This window comes from Lactuca saligna, chromosome 1 (genome assembly GCF_052625555.1).
Source record: "Lactuca saligna cultivar CGN05327 chromosome 1, ASM5262555v1, whole genome shotgun sequence".
Classification (NCBI taxonomy): domain Eukaryota; kingdom Viridiplantae; phylum Streptophyta; class Magnoliopsida; order Asterales; family Asteraceae; genus Lactuca; species Lactuca saligna.
Genome location: NC_136417.1, coordinates 7,609,543 through 7,628,493, shown reverse-complemented (window position 1 = coordinate 7,628,493; position 18,951 = coordinate 7,609,543). Strand labels below are relative to the sequence as shown.

Below are 18,951 nucleotides of genomic sequence, written 5' to 3'. Positions count from 1 at the left end.
TTGAGAATGATTCTCCCATTCTCAACCTTTTTTATTTTCTCAATTGAACCCACCTCTCTCTCTCTCTCTCTATATATATATATATATATATATATATATATATATATATAATTTTCTAAAATAACGAATGAAGAATTGTCCCAAATAATTATTACTAAACCTCCCATAGATCTACCGTATTCCTTCCTGTAGATAAAGCAGTCGGTGCGATTTACACTCGTCTGGATCTACTCCGCTCTTTTGGCCTCTATATTATGATTTCCCCATCAGATTCTCATTAAATTCAACCAATCCGCGTTCCATCTTTCCCACTACTCTCCTTCTATACTCTGGGGTTTTTCCATTTTCTTGAAGCTGATGAACCTCAAAGCTTAACAATTCCGTCAGATCTTCAAGAACAATCACAAAGGTGAAGCTTTTTTACTCAAAATCTCGTCTTTCAATATTCCCATCAAACTTTTGGTAAATAAATCGTTAATCTCACAAAAGTTTCATAAATCACATGGCGTTGTATTATGTTTTTCGTTCAGCTTTGATTGGACTACTATAATGCTCTGATTTAGTGCTTGAGATTATATTTCAGTTCTAAATTTGATGGGTCGTATTCTTTTTCTTCTTAATATTTGTTTTTAGTTGTAAGATTTGCTAGATTCAGATATTGGCTTATATGCTAAATACCGATCTACAGTTTTGTAGTCTAGTTTACAATGATTAGAGCTTAAAAGTTGTGATCTGAAGTTTTCATTTGAATATTACGCAAGATTTTGGTGGTATATCAAGTGTACACACGATTTACTTCCACAATTTAGTTGACAGAAATCTTTTGAGGTTTTTTATTCTAACTGTTCAATTAGTACAACAGATTGTTATGTTTCAATAATTCAATGTCATTTTCATTTTACGATCTATATATTCGAAGCAAATCTTATTAGTTTTTGAAGCATAGAAAGACCTTTCGTTATGGTATATTTTTAATTGGTCATATTTTAACCGTCGATCTAGAGGTCTATGATCTTGTGGAATCTTGATCAATACATCATTTTAAATCTGAATAAGATGAGGCTCAAATAAGTAGTTGATTTATATCATTTTTGGTCTATTTGGTGTTTACACTCATGTTTATGCACATTGAAGTAAACCCTTTTGTAGGATCAAATTATGTTCCAAGTCTTATTAAAGGTACTAAACTGTTAACTTTCCATTTCTGCCCCCTTCAGGTTTATACAAGAAACAGAATTGATTAAGTCATGGCTCAGGGAAAATATTCCCGAGTCGATGGGAAGAAGTCATCATGTTCCACAGCTACAATTGTTGTTGTTGTTGGGGTTTGTTTAGTTGCAGTGTGGATGTTCATGTCCTCATCTGCTGCCCCCGGTCAGACTCCCGACCTGCCCGCTGCCACAGAAACAAAACAAAAGGTGACCGCAAACCCTTCTTCCCAATTTGAAGATAATTCCGGCGATCTACCCGATGATGCAGTCAAAGATGAGGGGAATCAAGAAACTACTCAAAATGGAGGCGATTCCAATTCCGAGGAATCCAACACAAATGAAGTCGAAACCAACACCAACACCGGAGATGATTCTAGTTCGAATGACGAAAAATCAAACTCCGAAGACGGAAACACGAATTCCGATTCGAATGAAGGTGAAAAGAGTAATTCTAGTGACACCGATTCGAATGAAAGCGAGTCGAGTAATTCCGAGAACACCGATTCCAATTCCGACTCAAATGAAACTGGAAAGACCGATTCCGAAGACGAGAAGGTTAAGTCAGACGAGAAGGTAGAGAAAGAAGAAGAAAAGCAAACAGAAGAAAGCTCGGGTGAAAACAAAACCGAAGATTTCTCGGCTGCAACACAATCCGAGATTCTAAAAGAAACCAACACACAAAACGGAGCCTTTTCCACCCAAGCAGCTGAGTCAGCAAGTGAGAAAGAATCACAATCGCCATCATCATCATCAAAGAATTACAAGTGGAAGACATGCAATGTGACAGCTGGACCAGATTACATTCCTTGTCTTGACAATTTGGAAGCCATTAGACACCTTCATGGTAGGAGCCACTATGAGCATAGAGAGAGACACTGCCCAGATGAGTCCCCTACATGCCTTGTTCCTCTGCCCGAAGGCTACAAAACATCAATCAAGTGGCCAAGAAGCCGAGAACAGGTGAATATTAATTAATAACAAACTGTATTCCAATTCCAATATCAGGGGGTTGTTGGCTGAAACCGGTTTTTTACTGCTTATTTTCAGATATGGTACAGTAATGTCCCACACACTAAGCTTGCTGCAGTAAAAGGTCATCAAAATTGGGTCAAAGTTACTGGAGAATACCTTACTTTCCCTGGAGGTGGTACTCAATTTAAGAATGGAGCCCTTCACTACATAGACTTTATCCAAAACGTTAGTCTCATACTCTCATCATGTCCAATGCTTTATTATTGCTATTGTTTTGGGTCTAAATGTGTTGGTAATAATAATAAATTAATACTATAATTGCAGTCACTTCCTGATATCGCATGGGGTAAAAGAACGAGAGTGATATTGGATGTTGGATGTGGAGTTGCTAGTTTTGGAGGGTATCTTTTTGAGAGAGATGTGGTTGCAATGTCGTTTGCTCCAAAGGATGAACATGAAGCTCAAGTGCAATTTGCATTGGAAAGGGGTATTCCTGCCATTTCAGCTGTTATGGGTACCATTAGGCTGCCATTCCCCAGTAAGGTCTTTGATGTTGTTCATTGTGCTCGTTGCAGAGTCCCATGGCATATTGAAGGTAACACTTTTATTCCCCTTCTAATTGAATTTGGTCAGAAATTTGTTTTTAATTATAAATTTATAATGAAATATGTTTTCAGGAGGTAAACTTTTGTTGGAGCTCAACCGTATGTTAAGGCCTGGTGGTTACTTTGTATGGTCTGCTACCCCTGTTTACCAAAATAAGCCTGAAGATGTGGAAATTTGGGAAGGTATGTCATTAGTTTACATAAATTGTCCATGTAGTTTAATTAGCAATCTTTTTTTATTTTTATTTTTTTAAACTTGACACCTCTAAAAATTCTCATGGCAGCTATGTCTAAACTAACCAAAGCAATGTGCTGGGAATTGGTGAAGGTCAACAATGACAAATTGAACGAGGTTGGTGCAGCAATATACAGAAAGCCAACAACCAATGAATGCTATGAAAGCAGACAACAAAACGAGCCACCTCTATGTGAAAGCAAAGACGATCCCGATGCAATCTGGTATCACATTTTATATTTATATTATCAGAATATTATTTTCTAGTTTTCAATGGTGATGTTTGACTTTGACTTAATTTATGAATACTACAGGAATGTGCAACTTCAAGCATGTATCCATAAAGTCCCGGTTGACTCATCGGTGCGTGGCTCAGAATGGCCTAAAACATGGCCACAGAGGTTGGAGTCAGCACCATATTGGTTGAAGAGTAGTGAGGTTGGAGTTTATGGAAAATCAGCCCCTGAAGACTTCACTGCTGACTATGAAAACTGGAAACGTGTTGTCTCAAAGTCGTATTTGAACGGATTAGGAATCGATTGGTCTTCAGTCAGAAACGTCATGGATATGCGTGCTATATATGGAGGGTAAGCCAGTTTCAAATAATTACATCCCATTTGTCACACAGTATAGAACAAGACAGAACAAGTTGTACTGTGTTTGACTATGACTCTGGGATGTCAGTATGACAGTATTCCTAGAAAGCCTGTCTAGTTCTGTTCTATCCTGTCCTGTCCAGTATAGTGTAATTTTGATTCTTACGGTTGTTTATGACAAAATTCTTTTAGATTTGCTGCTGCATTGAAGGACTTGAAAGTTTGGGTGATGAACGTTGTACCCGTTGATTCACCGGATACTCTTCCAATTATATATGAGCGAGGACTCTTTGGCATATATCACAATTGGTGTGAATCATTCAGCACTTACCCACGAACATATGATCTTCTTCACGCGGATCATCTTTTCTCTGATGTTAAAAAGAGGTAAACTATACTGTTAATGATACTGTCAGTCTGTCATTGTCAGTGTCAGTGTTATTGTTGGTTATTGATACTGATTTTTATTGTGACAGGTGCAAGTTACAGTCATTAATGGCGGAAGTTGACAGAATTTTGAGACCTGAAGGTAAACTGATAGTGCGTGATACTGTGGAGACGATTGCTGAGGTGGAAAGCATGGCAAAGTCTATGCAATGGAAGGTTAGGATGACTTATAACAAGGACAATGAAGGGATGTTATGTGTGGAGAAGACGTTATGGCGTCCCACAGAGGTAGAAACAGTTGCATACGCCATCGAATAGAACAAGTCTTGAAAGAGGGAAATGGTATTTTATGATGTGTTTTTACATTTTTTATTAATTTAATTGCAATTGTAAGTTGTTTAGCCACGTGTAATGGTCGTTTTGATTTGTTCTTGTAACGATTTTGTACTTGGTTTGCCTCGACTCAAATGTGTGTGGGGTTAGAATATTGTTACTGTAAAACTACGATATATTATCATATTTAGCAATGAAATTAAATTATACAATTGAGAGTTTACGATTGTTGTCAAGTCTTATAAATTTTTGAAGGAAAAATTAGATTTAAAATCCCTCTGGTGTTTGTTTTTACTTCTTACTTCAAAACAATGCGCTATTTATTTCAAACAGATGTAATATCCAACTTTAGAAAAAAACATTTTTTGAAAACTAATTTTAAGTGAAGAAGGTTTAATGGAAAAGTGAAATACATGGAGTGTTGATGATGATTAGTGAGTGGTTCATCTTCCGCCACCTCTTGTTGTCTAAAAAAGCCTTCACACAACTTTACAACCTTTAATCCTTTATCCGACATTTTTCTACCTTCTCATAATTCCATACTATCCAACCTTCAGTCATATGCAAATTTCTCGTCCAGTCGTAATTTTGGCTTATAAATAAGATCAAGTAAGATTGTCATGTAATTATCGATGCGGACATTGCCATTGTTAGGGGAGGGGAATATCTTCTTGGACAAATCACATAAGTTTTGAAAATGTTTAAAGACAGTTTACAGGACTAATTTGATAAATGAGAGCGACAAAAATGACCAAAAGATACGCAACTACAAAATGGTATAATGTTTGCCCCATCAGATATAAAACCTCAGTTTAGGAGGATATTATTTCATATAATAACCAATAAATTACTCTAAAAATCTAAAATTTAAAGAGATTTGACTTTGGGTGAGTAATTGATCAAAAAGGCAATTTGGTCATTTAGAGGAATTTCATGAATTGAGAAGGTATAACTTTATGAAATTAGGAGGGTATTATTTCACATAATAACCAATAAAGTACTCTAAAAGTCTAAAATTTAAAGAGATTTGACTTTGGGTGAGTAATTGATCAAAAGGGCAATTTGGTCATTTAGAGAAATTTCATGAATTTAGAAGGTATAACTTTATGAAATCAGTCAAGAATAGTCTAAGTCACTTTTATAAGATAAGATAAGCGAGTTTAAGAGAAGAAATGCAAGAGATGGTGCATTTAAACCATATAGGTTAAAATGAGAATTTTATGCTTTTTGGGCCAAGTTTGTGACCTAATAAATTAAGACCTATATGTAGTCTGTCAGAAATGACTTAATGAAGTTGTAGAACTCATCCCCACCTTCGCATGGATGTAAAAAGATCATAGAAAACACGTTTAAAGCGAATAAATTATGAGTGTCAGAAGATTAAAAGAAAACAATCCCAAAGTTGGAATTGAATTAGATAAGGAGCTATTGAAATGCTGACACCACAGCACCACAAGGGCCTTTCTAGGACGTGGTTTCTGAAGCGGTAATATAGACGAAAGTTTTGTTGTAAGTCGATGACAATGTACTTTGCATCGTGACGTGGTATATAAGTACCACGACGTGGTGGCGAAAGTAGGATGTTGTAGGAGAAATGCACCATGACTCGGTAAGAGAGACACAACCTAATTGGGTGTACCACAACATGATATGTTGCCACAAAGCGGTCACACATATCAATAAATATATTAAAAGGTCTTAAGAATTCATTCTCGGACCATTTTCCTCCCCACTTCGATGGAGAGTTGGAGAATGGCGATTTTGAACCCAAGGAGACAAGATGCGCTAGAGATAGAGGATTGCAAGGATTAAAATTCTGTCCCTCTTGAGGTAATGATTTTTCCTTTTTATGAAGCTTTGAGCTTTAATGGTGAAATTGTTAGTTTGACTAGATTGTTTTAGTTAATAGGATTATAACTCAATTAGTATGTTATTAAGAGTATTTAGAAGATTTGAAAAAACTTTGTATGTGATTTCCATGGTGAAATCCATAGATGGAAAGTTAGGGTTTCAAACCCCAACTAGTGAAGAAGATAAATTGATGCAATAGAGTTGAGAGTATAATAAATTAGGTAGTATGAGATGCTTAATTCGTTGGGTAAAATATATTTAGAGGTAGAAGATGAGATGTTAGAATTATGATAAATCAAGTGATCATTTTAATATAGAGAGTAGTTAAGCTCTTAATATGCTAAGACAACTTCTAAGGAGTTTGATATGTTGTATGAATATGTCTTGAGCAAAGAAGATAGATCAAGACACATCAAATGAAGATTAAAGCCAAGAGTAGTTAGTTTTCACTAACTAACAAGGTGAGTTATAAATCTCTCTCTCACTATCTTATTATTATATGTTTTATAGTCTTATAAATGTGTATGTATGCATGTTTATATGTGAATGTTATTATGTCAAATACCCATAAGATATTGGGTAAATGTAGATTGTGATTACATGAATTGTAATCTTGTAAATGAGAGGTATGTATGGTTAGAATGTTAGTGGTATTGTGTTCAATACCCATCATATACTAGATGAAGAAAGAGTATGGATGTATAGCTAAATGCTAATGCTATTATGTTAAATACCTATATTTTAGTAAATGAAGATTTAGATTAAGAACTTAATGAATTAAGTACTAGATTAGTACTAGATGATATCTTAATAAGATGATGAGATTAAATGTTATGAGACATGTGAGGTGTAAGACTATGGGGAGATCGTAGCATTCACATGAAAGATTATGAGAAGAACAGAAAGATGCTTCATATGGGAATGTAGAAGGATGATTCCGTTGGGAATGAGATTATGATTCCTCCGGGAATTAGATTATGTTTCCTTTGGGAATGAGAAAATGATCCCTTCAGGAACGTAGATAGATGATTCTTGCAAAAATGAGATTATGTATGGTTAGAGAAGATTAAGAAAGGGATCCACGAGTAGAACAAGGTAAGATGTATCTTTATAGAATCCAGATATAATCGCAATAGATTATGCGTAGAGGATTTGTAATGGATCATGGTGGTTCACGAGGGATTCAAGAAAAGAAAATTTCCAAGGATCTATGGTGGATCAAAGTGAGGGGAGTAAGTTCAGATCATTATACACCGGTAAGTTAGAACTATGTTTCACCTATATGATAGATGAACTATCATATGCGATTAGACCGTTTGGGTCTAAATGAGAGTAGATTGGTAAAGAAGGAGGATATGAGGATATGAGAGCAGAAAGAAAATAGGCGAGAAGAGATGAAAAGGCATGAGATAAGATAGAGTAAGAGTATGAGAAGTGATGAGAAAAGAGCATGAGGTAAGAGAAACAAGTATGTGAAGAAGTGAAGACAGAGCACGAGAAGAGCATGATATAAGATGAGAAGAAGTGTAGATAGAATAAGAAAATGGCATGAGATGAGGTGAAGTATATGTAAGTGCATGAAAGAGGTAAAGATAGAGTGGGGGAAAGTATGAGATGAGAAGAGTATGTGAAGAATAGAGTAGATGAGACAAGAAAAGAGGAGATATGTATGAGAAGATATGAGAATACAATATATGAGATGAAAAGAAGAGATTGGAGTTAAAGAGTACGAGAAGAAAAGAAAAGAATGGTAGAGTATGAAAAGAAAGAAAGAAGAGAAGTAGAGTATGATTACATGAAACAAAGTATGATATAACTTAACAAACATGTGGTATGGTGTTGTAGATTCTTTCATGTGTTGTAAGTTCAGGTAGTAGTCATTGTAGGAGACGAAATATGAGCACCAACGACTTGGACTAAAAGTAGATTTTGTTTTTAGTATTTCCTTGTTGCTTTATATTGTGGTTATGATTCAATGTAAACCCAATTATATTCTAGGATGTAAAATGTTTTTAAAGTTTAGAATTTTGCATTTTCAGAAAACTCAAATAAATCCCCAAAATATTTAGATGGAAAATTGCATAATTCCACATCACAATGACCTGTGTGATTTTAATGCAAATCCGTATGTATCGTGTGAGCCTTCAAATCTACAACTAATCTTCGATCCATACGATTTGTGTTATTTCCATAGGTAATTTCTCACACTACCCGCATGTCCTTGTGTTGGCCAACTCAAAGTTTAACTATTACAATTTGCTTGTCTCTCATCTGGATGCTCTAAAACTTTCACTCGATCTTTGTTTCACCTCCCTAAGTGCGTTCTAATCCTCTTATCACCTGAAATCACCATACAAGTGTGAAAATAAAGACGTTTGCCCTAGAAACATGTATTATCTCAGAATGTAACTAAAATACAAGGTCCAAAATTTATTGTGATGAATAAACGAGACAAAATGAGCATAAAATGCACCTAACAACCATAATGTGGGAAGAACATGCATATGAACACCAATTTCACCTACAGGACCCTGGAGCCATGTTAATTCAATTTTTGTATCTATTATGGATTTGTATAATAGACTCAATAAACATGTGAAAGACTGTTGATTTCTCTTTGTGATGACTATGACATTAAGTTCATGCCAATCAAGATGGATTTTAGATTTTTACTTGAAATTTGGTGACCCGAATGAATAACCCGACCCAAAAGAAGTGAAAAAACCTGAATACTGATTTGTAAGGGATAAATATTTGGGGTAAGTTGATGACCATTAGACCCCAAACCGTACAAAACAGGTATGGGGCGCCCCATGCAATATATATATATATATATATATATATATATATATATATATATATATATATATGTTTAGTTATTCTGGATTGACTTCTATATGGGCTCAACCATATATTTGATAGGGTTTATGGTTATAATGAAATACCTTCTCCTTGGTAGTTTGAAAATACACATTTAAAACCGTTGTTAGTTTTAAAATAAAATATTTCAGAGTTTAAGTTTTGTAGATAATAAACGGTCCCAAAAAGTATTCCAAAATTTTAGTTGTTTAGGAAAATGCAAGGTATCGAGTAGATATCATAACAAAGTTTCAAGTACCCTAATAATCCGGGGCCTTGTAAAATCCCTTGTAATATTCTATCCTCATCAAGTCTTCAATCTGAACGCACATCAAAATGAGTTAGAAAATGAATTTGCATAGTGAGTTACCGGAAGCTGATTCATTTAGAATGAAAGGATGTCAATCCAACTTACCCGAACAAAAAATCCAAAAAATACTTTAATACTTGCCAAAGTGGCCAAAACATTTATTATAAAGGAATAATGAAATGACAAGGATACGTAATAAGAATTTTCCTAAGATATGTAATACATGTAACTACACCCTCCCTTGTCCATCTCACAATTGGTGGCTGGATGTGGAAAACTCATGGTTAGCATACAACCAAATACTATCGTTATATCCGCAATTAGGCAATGGGGAGCCACCACCCTATGCCATACAAGGGGTAGAGAGCCCACATGTGCACATGGGGATTACCTAGAAATTTACCCACAAAAATATATTAGAAAAGTCAAATTTGGGCATCCAATGAGCATAAAGTCACAACCCATCCTAACATGCAACGCAACAAGCATGATGCTTAAAACATTTGTAAAGATAATGCGCTTTAGCTTTTATAACGAAATTGTTTTTTTAAATAATATTTCATGAATGCAACCATAGTTATAGTAGACTTAGCAAACAATATCATTTTAGGAAAACATTTCAAAAGACATAGTAAGATATGGGATGTATGTTCCTAGTAACTTACCTAAATTTCTAGCTACTTGTAGTAATCATTTTCCCTAGAGAAACCTTCTTTAGTCACCACCTATAAGTTATATAGTAATTAACAAAGAGAAAGCATCGATTTTGGCTATAGGCATTCCTGTCATGTTTTTAATTCTCAATTAACCATTATACTTTACGTATTAACTTATGATTTATTATAATAATCTTTTGTACAACCACAATGGGTTCCTAAACATATTTAAAAGGCATTTAGACATACTAAAACATTTGACTTAATCCATTAAGTTCATCACAATAGTTCCATGGTCTTATTGCTCATCAGATTTTACTTTTGAAGTTAAGAGATCAAAACTCCCATACACTTACTAGTGAACCATGTAGTCTCCTAAACACATTCTAGACCACAATTAGATAATAATGGAAGCATTTCAAGCCTTCCTAATTTAACCTAGTTGTTTGTAAACTTAAAATCTATCTGTAGAATCAGTATTCCATTCCTTAGTTCCAGTTTTGACCTTATGACCAAAGAATCCCTAGGATTACTTAGAGATCAAGCAATCCTTCAAATCATTATTTAAGTTATGATTATCTCATTCAAGTAATTCTGTGCATTCAATATAGATTTATAGAAACAAAACCCCATATATGATCATATAATTGTTCCAATAATGAATTACACTCATAATTCCCAATTGAAATGTAGGGTTTGTAGCTAGATTTTTACTAAAACTTCAAATCCATCACGTGTTGCTTCCAATGAAGAATTATACCTTTTAAACCATAGATTACTTCAAGTGTTGCTCCCAATGATAAATCCTCGCTTGAATCTAATTATAGATGGAATAACTTCATGAAATCGCCATTAGAGAGAGCTCAAACCTTTGAAATTGAGATATTAAAAATTATAGTTAGGTGATACATCTTATTTGCCCAAAATTTTGAATTCTACCCTCCACTTCTCATACACTGTCTGAAATCACCCCATGGCATATTCTAACAACTTATAACTTTGGAAATTGTCACCATTAACCCTTCCCAATCCATTTTCTGAGATTTATAGTCAAACCTTATTTAAATGGGTCAACACTTGGTCAAATACACTTTCACCTCTAGTCCTCTTTTGACCCTCAAACCCCAAACTATTTGTACTTAGCCACAAATTAACTTGATAATACACCAACTACCATCCATATATATATATATATATATATATATATATATATATATATATATATATATATATATATATATATATATATATATATATCCCTATTCATCTTTTACCATAACATATCTAGTCCCAAGTTAGATGAGTGGAGTCAACCCAAGTTTCATCACTTTGACGATTTTAGTTTAATATGTTCTATTTCTTCTAAAAATTTTTTATCCAGAGTTCCAATGTAACGTTTGGTCTAGGTATAAAACATTTCTCAAAATATTAGAAATCATTGTTGGAACTCGACGAGTTGGGGAGCTCCAACTCTTCGTGTTGAGAATATTGTGGCCGCGGTATTTAATGACCCACCTCGACGAGACGGGTTGCCCCAACTTGACGAGTTGGCGGCTGGGATGAAACCCTATATTTAGAGTGGTGCACCCTATTTAAAGGACCTAAACCCCTTGGCTGGCCTCCTTACCAGCCTCCCTTGTCCGAAAACCCTAAGTTCGTATATCACCTTGCAAGTTTGAGTGTGTGAGTTGTGGTGAGCTTGGAGAATTGATTTTGGTGATTCTATGGAAGGAGCTTCGAAGTTGGAAGCATCTAGCTTAGAAAAAGGATTATATATCTAGAAAATCTTCACCAATAATAGTCTTCTTGAGATATAAATTCGACATCTTGGCTTGTATTCATCTAGATCTATTTGTTTGAAGTTTTAGCATGATTTTGGGATTTTGGTTAGGTTGTCCAAGATGTTGAGGTTTACAGGGGTTAATAAGTTAGATTTGAACCTTTCATGAATCCTCTTGACTTAAAGTTGCAAACTTTATTGGTTTCTAAGTTCCATTCATGCAATAAGTCCCTCATTAACTCTTTATTAAGCCCTAGATTGTATTTTAGCTTGAATGGACGTAAATATAGAAACTTTACGTGATTTTCCAACCTTTGGACACTAGATTTGTGTTTTGGGACTATGTTGTGAAAGTTTATGGGCTTAATGGATTAAGACTCACACTAATTAACCTAGAGTTTGGGTTTGACTCATTATGGATGATTCTTAAGGGCAAAGTTGGAAACTTTACACTTCTAGACATCATTTTGGAAGACATCTGGGATTTGGAGTCCTTGGATTCGATGGAATTAGCTTAATGCATTTAGAGGTTGGATTTCTGGCCAACGCAACAAGTTCATTAGTGAAATCAACGAGTTTTATGGGATTTTTCCCAATCTGTAAGGATGATGGAGAAACCCGACGAGTTGAGGGACAACTCGGTGAGTTGGGTCAACTCAAGTCGTTGACCTTGACTTTTGACCTTCGTCTTTGACCAAGTTTGACCTATAAGGGATTTTGGGGAATTTTGAGTTGTATTTACGGAGTTGTTTCTGTTATAGGGTTTGTGTAGAGAAGATATTTGGAGTCTCGATCTAGTCAGCTACCGTTCAGTATTGAGGTGAATATTCTCACTACACTCATGGGTCGAAGGCACCAAGGCCGACCCTTTAATTAATATGAGATGATTAGTATTGGAATATGTAATGGTTTGTTATTTGATCTAAGTATGGGTTTATATGAAGATCATGGGAGGAGCTCATGACATTTGGCAGGACCATGGGGGGAGCCCATGGCTTAGGGATACAAGACCATATGGGTATCCCATGACATTCCATATGAAGACCATGGAGGGAGTCCATGGCAAGTTTATATGTATGTGTGCATGACATTATGTGATTATGTGTTATGTGTGTTTTGGGAAACTCACTAAGCGTATGCTTACAGTTTGTTGGTTGTTTCAGGTACTTCCGACCCTAAGGGCAAGGGCCCGGCTTGAGGGCGTGGCATGCATTCTTTAGTATTTCTGCACTTAGTTTTTGATACTATGATTTTTAAAGAAACACTATGATTATGTAATGGGATATTAGAAACAAATGTGGTTGGTATTTATGATTAAATAAATGAAAGATTTTTTGTAAAATCTGGGTGTTACATCCAACTTACTAACTCCATTTTAATCTTTTCAATATTATTTTATCACATTTAGGTTTTTATTTTTAGTTTGAATAATTATTTAATACTTTAAAAAGTTTCTGAAACTTATTCCCATTAACCCTTTGGTACTTAGATCTTTAATTTCCTACAACGGATCTTTTGAATGTCTTTAATTTAAAATCCTTCAACTAGCATTTCATTACACCTTTCTATAGATTTTATCTTTGTCTAGCTCCCAAAACTGGATGTTACATGTAAGTATTCGTAACTACAATGTAATCACTTTGAAAACAGTGGATCAATAAAAGAGTTCTCTAATTTTATTTTGGTGGATGTAGGTTACATTGAACGAACAACGTTAAACATATGTTCAACTTTATTGCTTCTCCTTGATTTTTTTTGCATAAAATGGAAAATTGATCAGTGGACCTACAATAATATAGGTAGCCAACCCAATTCACATTAGAGATGGTATTGATTTAAGAGCCCGAAAAGAAATGAATGGCTGAGTGAGAAATGAGATGCATAAAAAACATATAAGTGCTTGTTCTACATAGTTACTACATAATATGTTTTTACTGTAACCACTACATGTATATATGAGCATGCATAAATTGACACAACTTGTTGATGATATATGCAATGCCTAGATGAGAACGAGTTACATACTGCAATGCCCACAAAATTTGGTGGTATTTGGCCACATCATCTAAAGGGATACCAAGCTCATCAATCGAAGAAGAAACATATGCAGATATTAGAGAAGGATAGAGTTTCACATTATAAAAGAGATCAAATTGGTGTATGATATTTCTAATGTACTATTTTGGAGAGAAAATAACATCAGAGCCATGAGGGATGACTAAATATCGAGAAGTAATACAAAATTCCCAAGTCTTTTAGTGAGAATTCGAAACAAAGCATATATACATATATATATATATATATATATATATATATATATATATATATATATATATATATATATATATATATATATATAAGCCGATAGTTTATTGTGTATAGTCCCCTAGCAAAATAATGTCATCTATATAGACACATGCATACAAAATGACAACGACATATGAATACATTTTGTTCCCAAAAATTCCACTAACCAATAATTCTTATAGAAAGCCAATGAAACCATGCTCAATGTGCTTGTGTGAGATCAGTAAATAAGTATTTGAGACAACACACATGGTTTGGTCCATTTAATTTTATCATGTTTAATGGGAGACTACTCATTAGGGGATAAGCAAGACTACTGAAATTCCCAACCTGCTCTCCAAAGCACTATTGGTACCGAACCAACACAATTTATGTTAATACGAGACGATACTTAGTACTCTAAAATCTTGAATTTTAGGATTCAGTACCGTCAATACCACTATTAATATTGAAAACCGATAATATACCAAGTATCAATACTAGTAACGTTAGTTCGGTTCGATACTCGATATCATTTTCATCCATTCCAGTACTCAAGATTCTTAGTTTGGTACCAGTTCTGCCTCATTCTCATCCTTACTACTCATTGCTTTTCTTAAGATCATCCATGACACCAAATCCATTCCACTAAATTTGATTTCCCTATACGCATCATAGTTCAAGTGAGCTAGGTTGAGGATGAGTAAGATATAAGAGTTGATATTGATTATAACCTAATGATTTTAATAATTTAATTTACCACCCATTGAGGATTGAAGGGTATGGTTGATATGGGATTGACGACTATTGTAACGCCAAGTTTCGAGTATGTTTCTTTTAAGTAATTTAATATTTTGGATGTTGGATTTTTTGGTGGCCACGACATGGTGATGGCGTCCCACGGTGTGGCCAAGGCCAAAGTTTCGTGGCCACTAAGCTAGCATCACGACGTGGCTGTTATTTAATGGCAAACCCTAATCCAGGGTTTGAGACCCTATTTAAGGGAATATGATGGCTAGGGTTTCCCACCCTTAGTCTTAATCACTGTAAGGTCACACCTTATGATATGATGATTCAAACTCTACAAGCTGACCACCAGCGGCAACGCCAATCCCAGTTTATTAGCGTCAGCGTGAACTTCATAATCTAAGTAACTTGTATATTAGTAAGTTATGTGTTGTATATATAGAATGGATATATGATCTGTAATCTTAGGGAGTAGGATCAGACCTTTACTTAGACATATATAGATCCCCTAAATAATGGGATATTTGTTATTTTCATGGTATATAATCCACATAAGGTGAAACCCTAATGTATGCTTTTGTGCCATCTTTGTGACCTTGTTCTCTTTGTGAGGACCCTTATTTCTTATTGAAAATATCTTTGTGATTATATATGTTCTTTGGTTTTTGTTTATATTCTCTTTGTTTGTTTGTTCTTTGTTATTCATACTTGAGCATATCCGATCGATACAAACCTTCAATCACTCTTCCTCAACCTTCAAGAGAAAACCCTAGCCTTTATTGCTAACCTTTTAATTGTTTGTATGTTTGGTGGTGTTTTGAAGAGAAGAAGGCCACCATTGGGTTTTGTTTTAGCAAGCAACTCTCCCTATCCCTTTTGTGCATGTTTTATGGACTCTTGTAAGTCCTCAAGATCCAATATTTATGTTACTTGTGTTTAGATCTAGCCCTTTTGTCACATAATCTTCATTGTGAGAAAATGGAAGGTTGGATCTTATAAAGTTGGAAACTTTATGGAATCATGTGTTTATTTTAGTGTCATATGTTCCAGATCTGAAGATCTATGGAGGTTTTGGTCACATGCTCAAGCTTGAGTTCCTTATTGCCATGTTTTTGACCTAAAATGGAGCGAACATGCATTGGACATATATGTCCATAAAGCTACGATTTTTATGGATAATTTGGTGTAGGAAACCATTATGGAAACTTTTGGCGAACAACTATAGAGATTGGGTGCTTAATGGGTGACTTTATACATTTAGTCACCTTTAAGGAATTTAGGTTTGTGATCTTGACTTATTAAGGTTTCTTAATGGATAAAGTTGGAAACTTTATCCATCAAGATCATGAGAAGTACTAGATCGGAGATTTGGAGCTCTTGGAGTTGTAGGAAAATGGCTTAATGGATTAAACTATCCAGACCAGTCCCCACAGTGTGACCTTAGATTGGCACGATGTGATGATTTGGTAGAAACCCGTCTGCTTTGTCGTTTAGCGACCAGGATATGATGACCATAGCGTGACCACCAACTGTAGGTTAACATTTGACTTTTGAACATTGACCATTTACTTTGACCAAGTTTCACTTTAGGTCATTTGGGGTATTTTAAGTAGTAGATTGAGGCTTGGTCCCTGTATGTTGTATAGACGGCCCGTAGAGTTAGTGTTTGGAGTAGTGATCTTTTTAACCATCGTTCAGATTGTGAGGTGTGTTTTGCTCACTTTACTCGTGGTTCGAAGGCACCAATGTCGACCCACTAGTTTGTGTGATGTATCTTGGTATATAGGATTACTAGACTGGTAGATCTACAAGGTTATCTGTTTGCTGGTTATATGTTTATCTATTGAACATGTTGACACAATGCGGTTGGGTTGAGGCAATACTGCTCTATGCAGAAGCCAACAAACTTGGGAGCAATCCGGACATAAGTTGAGGATCGAGAAGACAAACTAGACTTATGATGTGGGCTCGGTATAGAACATCCATAAAAATCATGCCAAATTTAAACTTTTCAAAACATTTCAAAACCATTAATTATTACAAAACTTATTTTCAAAATAGTATAATATCAGAGTATCCCAGAAACATAAACATAAATATGAGGAGTTGTACGATCACAACTTTGCCTTCCCACGATCATTTGATGTACCTGAAAAAAACTGATACTGTAAGCCCAAAGCTTAGTGAGTTCCCCCAAAATACCGATACATAACAACAATACACATAATAACAACATGTAACGGGTCCACAAATCTATAGATTGTATTACCCCCTGGGCCCATAGTGTGAGTCTGGCTTGCCTTTCAGGCCCACAACTCACATCTGGCCTACCTCCGAGCTCACAACATAAGTCTGGTTTGCTTCCGGCCCACAACTTATGACTGGCTTGCCCCTACAATCTTAAGACTGAAACATAACTAATCTACCCTCAGTACGAGTCTGGTATACCACTTGGTACTCATCTCGTATCTGGCATGCTAATAAGTCCTCAGTATGAATTTGGGATGCCTTCCCGGCCCTCAGCTCATATCTGGCATACTCTGGGGTTTGTTGGTCGTTGCACGAGGTAGTGCAACCTCAACCCTACCCACACAAACATGTTTACATATATACCGCTAATTGCACATACAAATAATCAAACGGTAACACAGGTAGTCCTACAGATCTACTTAACTTGCATGGAAAAATAGCATGTATAACTATCTCATACTCAACACATCATCAAAAAACTGGGATATCAAATCCAATGGGCCGACCTTGGTGCCTTAGACCCCTTGGTATAGTGAGGATAACTCACCTCTCAACTGTCGAATCAGAGTCATAACTCAAATTCTCGAACCATGTCCACGAACTCCAACACCTATATTTATCATAAGACCTTTTCCATAAATTCCAATTTACCAAAATACCCCAGAAGTTAACTAGTCTACCCTTGGTCAAAGTCCAAGTCAGTGGTCAAGGTCAACAGTCCATGTTGACCCGACTCATCGAGTGCAGTTCATTGACTCGTCGAGTCCTTCCTGAGCTCGAGAATTCATGAAATCCCCATTTAACTCGTCGAGTTTCCTTGAAACTCGCCGAGTTCATGCATGTCCAAATGTCTGGGAAACACTAGCTTACTCGCCGAGTCTATGCAGATGTCCTTGCACGACAATCTTCATTGGACTCGCCGAGTTGGCCATGCAACTTATCGAGTCCCTTCAGTCCTTTCTCCATTCAGATGCTTTTAAGCCATTCCAAAGCTCCATATTGCAGATCAAGCTTCCAAAGGCATTTTATCATGTAAAGTTGCAAACTTTACGTGCATGCAAGGCTCTAGAGGCTTAGAATGTCAAATCCAAGATTATAATGGGATTTAACTCACAAGAGAAGGTTCATACTTGCTAAAGCTGGAGACTTTACAGACTTAAAGACCAAGGTAAGTTCAGATCTGAAGTTGCAACTTCAGATCCTAGCATACTCAAAATGGCTAACATAAATATGCTAGAAAAGCCCTAATCTTCAACATAATGAGATCTAGTATGAAAGAAGGTCAATGTAACAAATTGTTACCTTTAAACTGATGCCAAGAAGCAGAAGAGTTAGATCCACTAGCTCCTCTTGAAATACTTCTCTTGTACTTTAAGTCTTCTCTTTGCAAAACACCCTCCAAGCTTGAAAATCACACAAGAATGGAGCACACACACAATAATTAGGGTTTCTGGACGCACAAGGGGCTGTAATGGAGGCTAATGACCCTTTAAATAGGTTGCAAAACCTCGAAAATTAGGGTTTCATCCTCCAGCTCCAACTCGTCGAGTCATGCCTCCGACTCGGCGAGTGGTCGTTTAAAATACGTGGCCCCAAAAGTTCCTACTCGACGAGTTAGGGCATCAACTCGTCGAGTAGACCTTTCAATATGAAAAATAAAGCTGTAAAAATTAATACCTGAGAGTCGGGGCGTTACAGGAGCAATCCAGACGTGAGTTGTGGGCTGGGAGGACAATCTAGACTTATGCAGTGAGTTCAGGGGTAATCCAGTCCGATGGTTGTGGACCGAGTATGCATGTTGTTATATGTTTGTGTGATGGTATTTTGAGGGAAATCACTAAACTTTGGCTTATAGTTTGATTTTATGGTTTCA

The 18,951-nt window shown here is 35.7% G+C and overlaps 1 protein-coding gene and 1 long non-coding RNA gene across 2 annotated transcripts; one reads left to right on the top strand and one right to left on the bottom strand.

The window, feature by feature from the left end:
• The first annotated feature begins 203 nt into the window (after positions 1-203).
• On the top strand, positions 204-4,562 carry LOC145042429 (putative methyltransferase PMT24). The gene is made up of 9 exons (XM_078990885.1): positions 204-409; positions 1,218-2,171; positions 2,259-2,408; positions 2,508-2,778; positions 2,861-2,971; positions 3,073-3,247; positions 3,338-3,610; positions 3,812-4,006; positions 4,096-4,562. Exons 2-9 carry the CDS (start codon positions 1,248-1,250, stop codon positions 4,322-4,324), a joined length of 2,328 nt encoding a protein of 775 aa, XP_078847011.1. The 5' UTR covers positions 204-409; positions 1,218-1,247; the 3' UTR covers positions 4,325-4,562.
• Positions 4,563-8,245: 3,683 nt separating this feature from the next.
• LOC145047982 (uncharacterized) lies at positions 8,246-10,888 on the bottom strand. Its single transcript, XR_013682613.1, has 3 exons — positions 10,776-10,888; positions 9,309-9,750; positions 8,246-8,530 (listed from the first exon to the last, which is right to left on the bottom strand). It is a non-coding gene; the product is annotated as an uncharacterized LOC145047982 (long non-coding RNA).
• Between the last annotated feature and the right edge of the window lie 8,063 nt (positions 10,889-18,951).

Excerpts from the sequence above, each read along its gene's own strand:
- LOC145042429 (XM_078990885.1), top strand. The coding sequence starts at position 1,248 with ATGGCTCAGGGAAAATATTCCCGAGTCGATGGGAAGAAGTCATCATGT. Across the intron at positions 2,972-3,072 it reads AGATGTGGAAATTTGGGAAG|CTATGTCTAAACTAACCAAA; the intron begins GTATGTCATTAG and ends TTCTCATGGCAG. Across the intron at positions 4,007-4,095 it reads TTCTCTGATGTTAAAAAGAG|GTGCAAGTTACAGTCATTAA; the intron begins GTAAACTATACT and ends TTATTGTGACAG.